The sequence below is a fragment of the Tigriopus californicus genome, chromosome 4 (assembly GCF_007210705.1).
Source record: "Tigriopus californicus strain San Diego chromosome 4, Tcal_SD_v2.1, whole genome shotgun sequence".
Lineage (NCBI taxonomy): Eukaryota > Metazoa > Arthropoda > Copepoda > Harpacticoida > Harpacticidae > Tigriopus > Tigriopus californicus.
Genome location: NC_081443.1, coordinates 2,443,674 through 2,452,930, shown reverse-complemented (window position 1 = coordinate 2,452,930; position 9,257 = coordinate 2,443,674). Strand labels below are relative to the sequence as shown.

Here is a 9,257-nt window from a genome sequence, read left to right as displayed (position 1 = left end):
ACTTGCGTTTTTATCCACCCTCCCTCCATGAAAGACGATTATTTTGATTATCATTCTTTTCATAATCATGTTGATTTCGCCTCCCCCCCTTCTCAACCCCTGTAAATAACTAGAAATTTTTGGAACAAGTAATAGAAATTCGGTTTGACGACAAACTTAGAAATTGGAAACTCATGTTTGGGAAGAAAACGCGATCAAAGGCTTCATCTGAAGGACATACTTCGTCATGATCCTCGGTGAAGTGGATTGGTGGCCTTATTTTTCGAATGTGGCTTTCAACCTTGATGTTTCTGACCAGATTGAGCGTGTGAATGGCTGTTCTAGTTCATTTCCATTAAAAGTGAAATAAAAATCCAGAAAAAAAGAATTCATCGTGTTCGCTTGTTGTGCTTAGTACTCAGTTACTCGGTCAAGTTATTAGAAATATTCATCGTTAAAACAACTACTAATCAATCATGCGATAAGGAGTAGTAGTGATGGCGATGAAAGAATCATGATGATGATGATGATGATGATAACGAGTTGGACTCGCTTTGGTATGATGGTGGTAGTAAGAGTAGTAGTAGTGTAGTAGTGATATAGTACGTTGTATGGAGCATTGGAGTACTTGCTGGATCTAGGTTGGATTTCTTGATTTCCTTAAACTACTTGGAGATCGAAAGAGAGACAGCTAGAGAGCGAGAGAGAGTGTTCCAGACATCTCATATATAGGGGGTGATTCCACCCCAATCAATGGTGCTGCCCTCCCATCTGAAAAGAAAGAAAAATCAAGTAGTACCAAGTAAAATTAAATACACGGAATTGTCAAACAAAGCATTTTGGAATAACAAAAGAGCATTTACTAGTTAAATACAAGCAAGTGTTCAAATAACACGTGATAGTGGAACAAGTGATCTATGTGGAGGCATATTCTGTAATAGATCACCTATAATTGGAATTGTGACGGTTCCTGAACAAAAAGAAGAGCAAATACACAGAAGTAGAGTAGCAGGATAAACTTTGTCAAGAGCCTGCAATTTTTCGAAAATTACATCGTAAAGGTCAAAAAATTGATATAAAAGAAGTCAACGATGTCAATCAAATAACTTTCAGCTTTCAATAGCCCTCTCAATCAGTCTCAAATGTCCAAAAAGGTATCCATTATACCCTAATTGTAATTAATAGACTTAAAAGTGATTACGCCGAATTAGCAGGGATGGCAAAATTGGACTTGGTGCGATTTTCAGTTATTTGTTGCCCTGTTATCATGGGTAGGATTTTGGCAGATAAAGCCGGAAAGTGAAGAAAGACCACCAATAGTATACAATTACTTTGTTGTTGACAAGCGAGAAAATAATGGCTGTACCTATGATCTATTTTAATTGCAATGTTCAATTTCGGAACAATATCATAAATAGATTCCATGTTCAAAGCCCAGTGGTAATGAGACTCCACAGGAGCACTTTTTCCAACGTTAGACCGCCCAAACGAAATGGGGAAACGGTAGATTGTTATAAACTATTTGTACCATGCCATGAACACAATTTCTTTTCCGAATATTATGTGACCTGGGTCATTAATTATACACAAGATTTGGACAGAATTAGCAAAAAATCGCTAAAACACATTATAGTTCAAAAAACAGGAAACAGGAACAGGAGGCCCAATCGGCCTCATATTTAGTAGAGGCTAAAGCGCTCTCTGAAGTACTGAATATTAACCATATTTTGTGTATTTTATACATTTTCATATTTTGTAGCATCTCGAATCCCATGTTTTTCAGATTTGCATTCCCATTTTTTGGTATTTGCAGATAATAAGTCAAAATTAGGAGCGAAAACTTCGTGAAAACGTTCGTAAATCTCAAATAAACATCATTTGAAGTGTTTGAAGTGTTTCTACCATGTACGGGCTTTTTCTGCCAGATGGTTGAAAACTGCTTTAGTCATGGCTGCATTTCAGTCTAGGACCATACGGGCGAGACCTCCATTTAAGGGCTCAGTAACTTTTTGGTTTTGAATACCGAGTCAAATCAGCCAAAATTTGATATGTATTGCAATGTTTTTGTGCGTGTCCCTTCCGTTCATTTACACAAAAGTATAATAATTCTTGCTTTAAGATTAACTATTTGAAGGGAAATTTGTTACATTTATAAATCTCATGCAACTGTTTTACTGAACATACGTGTAACTCAATGGCAAGGAATTGCCTAAAATAATTGAATTCTAAATAATGAGTCCAATGCAAATGCCATGAAAATACTTATCTTGCAAATCATATGTACCACGTGTCTCTTAACCAAATCACGGCAGATATTCCCTGCGGTGATTTCGGAAAAGAACATGTATTGAAAAGACATGTTTATGATTTCTTTTTCCAGGGTTGATCTGATTTTAAATATATGTATCGCTGAAACTGAACCAGGATTGGATCGAGAGGACAGTTGGCAACTTAAGTATAATCACAACTGACGGTTCTTTCTTGGACATTCCAAGCTGATCAATCCGTAACTAAAGTACGGCAACCAGGGCAAAAATGATATCCTGATACATAGTGATAAGTGAAAATGAAGCAATATCTGCCTGCTAACAATCACGTTCATTTCTTCACGATCATAACTGCACCCCAAAGAACTGCCGCTTCAAATAATTATGCTCTCTCAAAGAATGCAGTTCAATGCTAATGCATGTCAAGCCAAAGTTCAAACTCACTTGGTCTGAATAGCCTTTTCCAATGGCGGGGGTGGTGCTTCTTCAAATTCAGTTTCACTCGGGTCCACGACGACTTGATTGCCCACGTTTCTGGTGTCGATGGTGAGGAGGGTCTCCTTGTATTCGCCTTTCTTCATCTCGGCATCGCTGTAGTAGTACAGCTGAAACCTGAAAGTGCAATCAAACCCATCCTAAAAGGCTCACATTTGAAATCCAGTTTTGCACATTCAAAGGGCAAATCCCTTGTGGTCAATTATGGGCTTTAGGTTGGGAGGAAAGTTTGCCAGAGATGCTATTGGCGGTCATCTATTAACATCCTTCTCCTCTCTGCTAACCCCATCAAACCCAATGGCCATGGCACATGTGCATTTGATTTATTGATAACCACAATTGGATGAGGCCGTAAAAAGACCCCAAGATCCTTCCTTGACCACAAAAAAACGTATCCAGCTTTGAGTTCATACATCAGTTCAATTGCAATCCGGCATGGAAGGAACTCACGACAGATTTATAAACTGTTGCAACGAGCACACTTTCAGGGTTTGGCACCAGGATTGCATGTAGTACTGGATTGGAGAAAGTTGCTAATTCCAAATGATTTTGCATCAAATTTACGACCAAAGTCCTAAGGGATCGAGGAGTTTTCAACCGCGAAAAAGTCCCAGAAATTTTTTTGAGAGGTTTGAGGGCAAAAAGATCCCCAAAGCTTCCATTTCATTCATCCTGACACGACAGATCCGCTTCCTCCCGTTATGGACGGGTCCAATTCGAGATTAGAATCTACTACCTCCAAATTCCACAACCAAGTCTAGTTGCAATGTGCGTGCATTTAAATCCTGCATTGACGACCAAGCATGGCACCGACATTATTCAATCCGAGCTCGTAACTGGTCTAATCGGAATCAAGTTCGTCAAGACAATTCAGCATTGAAAGGGTAAACGGATATTTTTCCCTAATCCCTCTGATGAACGACGTCGTATTAGTGGTAGTAGCACTGCAATTCGCGGCCGATCGTGAACATACGAAAAAAGCCATGAGCAATACATTCGTACATCAATTGAAGTAGAAGAGAACCGGGCTTGGTTAGATATTGGTGGGCAGACTACTGACTAAAAGTCCCATCAATCCACTTTCCATTTGGCTTCCTTGGTTGCCGAGTCGTGGGTCTGGGGCCAAGGCGTCCACAAAAATTTCACTGCCTTTCAAATTGAATTAAGTGGTCATTTCAATGCATTCCACGTCTGTCTGACAGGATGTGCTTCACCAAAGAAAGGAGGCGAATGTCAGGGATTCTATACCAATTTGCTCGTTGCTCCAAATCTGCTACATCGCATTTTTGGAGAGAACTTCTTCGTGATGCATTTTCACTCTGCCTCTCTCTGCCGCTCGCTCGCTAATGCGGCAAACAAAATCCATCCATGCCTCTTCATTGCGAGACGAGACAAAAACATGTTTGACTTGGTCGGACTCACAAGCAAGGAGACCAGGTGTCCAAAGAGCTGAGCCGCGAAAACCATCATCAAACTGAGGACAACCACCGGCCGAACGACCGGTTTCCACTCAACCAGGATATGAGACAATCCAGGAATTTCTTGATCACATAACCACATAACCGAACGACCAGCAGAGAGAGCTTGCTGAAGCAGCTTATGAGAATGTGAACAAAAAACCACATCCACAGACAAGGGTGTGTCTTTAACAGTTCACACGTGTTTTTTTTTCAGTGACAACTCATCAGCTACTGTATTTTGAAAAGGGACAAAAGATCGAGTTCTCCTCATAAACAGATTGTGATTCATTCAAGACAAGATTCCATAACGTAATTCTTTGGCCAGAATTGGCCATTCTCGATTGCTTTATCGTGTTGTTCCTACTTACAGTACGAAAGTACCCTACCCACTCAGTATCACTGAAACACGTCCTTTCCCTATCGCTCCAGTACTCCACTCTCTGCCACTTGACCTCTGTAATAACGATGATTTTGAGCGGATGACGGGGAATGGCTTCTCCAGCCATGAGGTTTCGTCCTTATCATTCGAGCGAACAACCCAATTACGGGAATCATGTAAAAGCATAGGAATCATAGGAATTTCTCAACGACCCAAGCAAGACTGCGAGCGAACCATGAAGTTCATCCACTTTCATCCATCCCCCTCACCTGTTTTCTGCATGATATGACCTCATTAACTCTCTGTTAGGGTTGAACAACACCCCAAACTGTCCGTTACACCTTGTTATCCATATGGGAAGAGTTGGAGTTTTGAGGCGGGAACCCAGGTGGAATCGATTGGTCGTTTCTTCGTCTTGATCCCAAATAAGGAAGCCAATATCATTCCGCGTTTCCATACCGCGACGTTCCTCACCCTGCAAAAACCGAGAGCATAGCAGCCGTATGAACCAGTCCAACCAGTCTTGTCATCAATTTAACTGGCAAAACCATTGAATAATTTAGTATGCAACGTGGTTGGTTCTGGAGATTTCTTACGGAGAACTCTTCGGATTCTTCATTATCTTCATCCTCTACGACCATGATGCCATTATGAAGATAGGGGTTGGCCCTGCCCGTGATGATTAGGTTGAGAAGTCCCGTGGTACAGTCACCAATTGGGTCAATCAATGAATTAGTGGCTTGGTCCTGCAAGTCGTAAGCTAACCTGAAAGTGGAACCAGTACATTGGTAAAACAATGCTTTGTTTTGGGACGACTATAGCAATACATTTGTGCGAAAAAATAGTACCTGTTAAAATTTCTCGTTAATATCACACTGTACAGCACAGATATAAGTCCGATTCCGTTCTCTTGCATGAGCTGAAATGAACAAGAGGGCGCTTCATGCGATTTTTGCTCACCATTGTACCTCACTTAGCGCTCTTTAGCGGCCTTTCTACGAACTAATGCTCCTCTTCTCTCCCAAGCAAGAACGGGCGCAAGAATGCTTCAATGGAAAAATGTGTTTTCTAAATTTGCCCATAACTTATAAAGAGTCAGGATGGCCGAGTGGTCTAAGGCGCTGCGTTCAGGTCGCAGTCTTCTTCTGAAGGCGTGGGTTCGAATCCCACTTCTGACAAATCTCTTTTGCCAAGTTACTTACCGTTGCAGAGTATTTCTTGACATATGTTCTCAGTTCTTCGTCTTTTGAGCAACGCATAACTCGCAGCTGAAAAGGAACCGAGCAAGGTTTCAAATATTGGACCTCGTCCAACTTCACCAATTTAATATTACCTTCTCTGTTATCCCATCAATGCCAAAATGAGCAGTGGGCTGGAAGCAATTGTCGGGTCCAGGAAGACAGAGGACGGTCTCCTTACCATCTGCAATTTTGGAGAGTAATTCCACCAAACCCCCCACCAGCATTTCTTGTTGGATTTTCTCTCCAGGCTTTAATAATTGGGCCCTACAATCGATGAGACTTCTCTTCATGAATATGAACCAGAGGATCTTTCCATTGATTTTGTGAATAACGTATGAGCAATTATTTTAGAAGGTACTTGTACTTGCAGGTGTATTTTTTCTCATCTAAACATTTTGAGAGCAGGATCATCCAAAAATATCAGTTGCTTAAGAACCCCACGGCACATTTTGTGGGAACAATCTATTTCAGCCAATTTTATATTTGTATGAGGTTGCCCTCAAAATTATCATCAAATTAAAGCTTTCATTTCCGTTTGAAATCTGCAGATTGTCCCTGACATAAGCCAATAATACCTGTTTCACCTTTAAGCTACTATATATATATATATATACATATACACAACACACTTTTTTACAACATTTAATTCCCATTGCAAAGCATTTCAACGTAGTGTTTTAGCTGTACAGAACCAAACAAAGCCAATAATACCCACCTTTGCACGACGCATCAAAGAAGTCAATTCACTTGGAAATCAAGCGACATATACTTACATAGACGGACCTTTGCACTTCTCCGTAGGTTGGGGTCGACTACGTGAACCAGAGCTAAATCTACAAGAAAGCAGATGAATGCGAAATAGAAGGAAAACGAAACGTCTACTAGAGACTAAATCTGGTATTGGTTTGATGAGGTACCATAAAATACTGTACAGGACATATGGTCATAAGCGTCACCTCAGGGGGTCACTCACTACAGAAAGGACTCACAACTACGAGGACGTGTACGTACGGCGATCTTCCGTATGTTCTGTACAGCCGTTATTTACACAGCTCAAAGGAGGTGGCAATTTCAACCTCCATTACCTTAAAGTGTACTTACCACACAGCCGATTTGTTCCTATCAACTGGCCCTCGAGCAGGACGCCTTGAACTGGGCAAATTCATTATCAGTACCGACTACTCAAAGGGGTCAAATCGACGTATCAATTTTGAGTTTCCCCCACCTCCCCCAAGACTGGTTGGAACATTAACGAATAGGACATCAAGGGTGACCAGTTTGAGTTTTTAACACAGAGAATGGCGGAAGTTTGAACTCTGTTTAGGTGCAACTCTACTTGTGACTTTGTCGTTGACGGACGGACGTAAGTAATCATGCACACAAAGCAATTGAAATTGTTTAAAAAAAAACATTCTTAATATGTAAGTTGATAGGACATTTACACAAGCATGCTGAACACTGAAACACTGAACGGTGTTTCTTTCCAGATAGATTATTAACACTTACATTGTGCTGAGGGATGTTTTGGCGGGTTTGTGCTTTGATTTTTGAATGGAACCTGTCGATGTTATCAATGGATCTTGGTCCAACGTTGAAAGTTGTCCGATGTGCAGATTTCTTCTACAAAAGCCAGAAGAGCAAAACGAACAGTGCCTACTACAGATTGGGGACGAACCTGAGTGGTCCCGATGATTTTGTGGGACAGACATTTACGTACGGAGCCTAAACTAGCATGTAGCAGACAAGGGATTGGTTACCCTCAAAATAGTCGGTAGAGGTCAAAATCAAATGAAGCAAAATCTGTTTATGATCAAGTTGCTGTGATAGTCTCTATTTAAATGATATGTCCACGTACGTGTTCTTATTCTTTTGTCGCTTGGTCGATGATTCGTCTTTGGACCTAATGAGAAGCATCAGTCTTGATTGAAGTCATTCAATGCCAACGTTGGTCAGTATATACAGAGTTTTGTCTTTGTACAAGATCAAGTGCACCCGAGTTCATTCGCCGTTCCTTGGTCATATGATTGAATATATTCCAACCCCGTCCCACCCGCATCACCACACCCCATTCCCGGTTTCTTATGCTCTCTTGAGGGAGGCATTAAACTTACTTGGCTCCTCCAGTTTTCTTCATATCAAACAGCAGCTGCTTCAAGAAGTACGCTTGAAGACTGATGAGGAAGTTCTTGGTGCCATTCTTATGAGTTTTGAGGCCATAAGCAAACAGCTGATCACATGGTCGGAAGACGATGCCTTGTTTCAACCACTCAGGTTTGGGCGGCATATTGGAGGAACCCCACGCTAACTCTTTGATTTTCTGTAATACCGAAAATAGCCTATTAATTGGAGCCCATTCGTCAAAGGCAGGGCGGTGCTGCGACTATTCTAGGTGTATACTCACACAAGCTGACTCATAATCGATGGGCTCCCCATCCAAAACTTGGCCAGTGGCTGCTTCTTCTCCCACCTTCCGGGCATAAATCACTCGATCTGGAAAGAAATTAGCATTGGAACATAAACAATCTTAAAAAGTGAAGACAAAGCAAGCAAAACAAAATGGAAAATCTACCATCTTCGTTTGTAAGGTCCAACTTTGAGCATTGATTTTGGTTCCGGTTCAGCCCACATGAACAACAGGTTGTTTTAAAATGTAACTGTTGTTCCGTTATTAAGATACCGATAAACGAACGTGTCTCACTTGTCGCAAAAGCTGATTGTCACGTATTTTTTTAAAGCGGTCCAACGTTAGGTACTCCATTCGAACAAGGAGTGAGAGCGTCGTCAAGGATCTTGAATTAGAAACCCCATAACATAGATAGAACCATACCTCTTTCAGCCTTCTCCCGTTCTTCACGCGTTTTAAGTCCCATAATGAAGAAGACAACTGCGCCTCTTTGATATTCGCACAAGGATATTTTAGACTTGAATGAACTAGAGCTGAGGCTAGAGGCTCATCCTCATGGTCCCTTGGGAGGATGACAAATGACTCAGGTAGCAAAAAGACCCCTGCAATGATGAGCCAGGCGTGGGTCGGTCTCGAAAATTGGTCCACAATGGAAAACTCGACCAATCCGAGAGCGACTGCATTGAAGAAGTTTTAGTTACAAGAAATTGAAGGAAGAATGGCTGGCTGGCACTCCAGGAATGCCGCATCGACACTACAACTCCAGCAATATTGGAATGGAATGCAAATAGCGAGAAATCTTCCGCTTGGACCACACCACCTGGACCCTGGTTTAGGTTTGACTTCCAAATCAATGTCAGGCGGACAATAATTACGATCAAAACATAATCATAAACAATATAAATGCATTCAAGGACAAGGCTTGGAGGGAGAAGGATTCCCTGCTGATAATTCCCTTCTAATTGTTTTCCTCGACGACAGATTACATAGAACACAATGGTCGAGAATTGACAGGCATGCTTTTAAGTTAAG

The 9,257-nt window shown here is 41.4% G+C and overlaps 1 protein-coding gene and 1 non-coding gene across 15 annotated transcripts in view; one reads left to right on the top strand and one right to left on the bottom strand.

The window, feature by feature from the left end:
* Positions 1–352: 352 nt before the first annotated feature.
* Positions 353–9,257, bottom strand: part of LOC131879897 (inactive ubiquitin carboxyl-terminal hydrolase MINDY-4B-like) — a 32,355-nt gene continuing 23,450 nt past the window's right edge. For 7 of the 14 annotated variants that reach the window (XM_059226376.1, XM_059226378.1, XM_059226385.1 and 4 more), the window contains 12 exons: positions 8,223–8,311; positions 7,933–8,138; positions 7,677–7,721; positions 7,328–7,441; positions 6,595–6,654; positions 5,914–6,085; positions 5,783–5,848; positions 5,429–5,499; positions 5,177–5,345; positions 4,850–5,055; positions 2,691–2,858; positions 353–750 (listed from right to left, as the gene is read on the bottom strand). In XM_059226376.1, coding sequence (XP_059082359.1) covers positions 702–750; positions 2,691–2,858; positions 4,850–5,055; positions 5,177–5,345; positions 5,429–5,499; positions 5,783–5,848; positions 5,914–6,085; positions 6,595–6,654; positions 7,328–7,441; positions 7,677–7,721; positions 7,933–8,138; positions 8,223–8,311 — 1,415 coding nt within the window. In that variant the 3' untranslated portion in view covers positions 353–701. Of the gene's footprint in view, positions 751–2,690; positions 2,859–4,849; positions 5,056–5,176; positions 5,346–5,428; positions 5,500–5,782; positions 5,849–5,913; positions 6,086–6,594; positions 6,655–6,922; positions 6,974–7,327; positions 7,442–7,676; positions 7,722–7,932; positions 8,139–8,222; positions 8,312–8,648; positions 8,817–9,257 lie in introns of those variants that run through there. The other 7 variants (XM_059226390.1, XM_059226380.1, XM_059226379.1 and 4 more) reach the window with 7 other exon arrangements.
* Positions 5,675–5,758, top strand: Trnal-cag (transfer RNA leucine (anticodon CAG)). Its single transcript has one exon. It is a non-coding gene; the product is annotated as a tRNA-Leu (tRNA).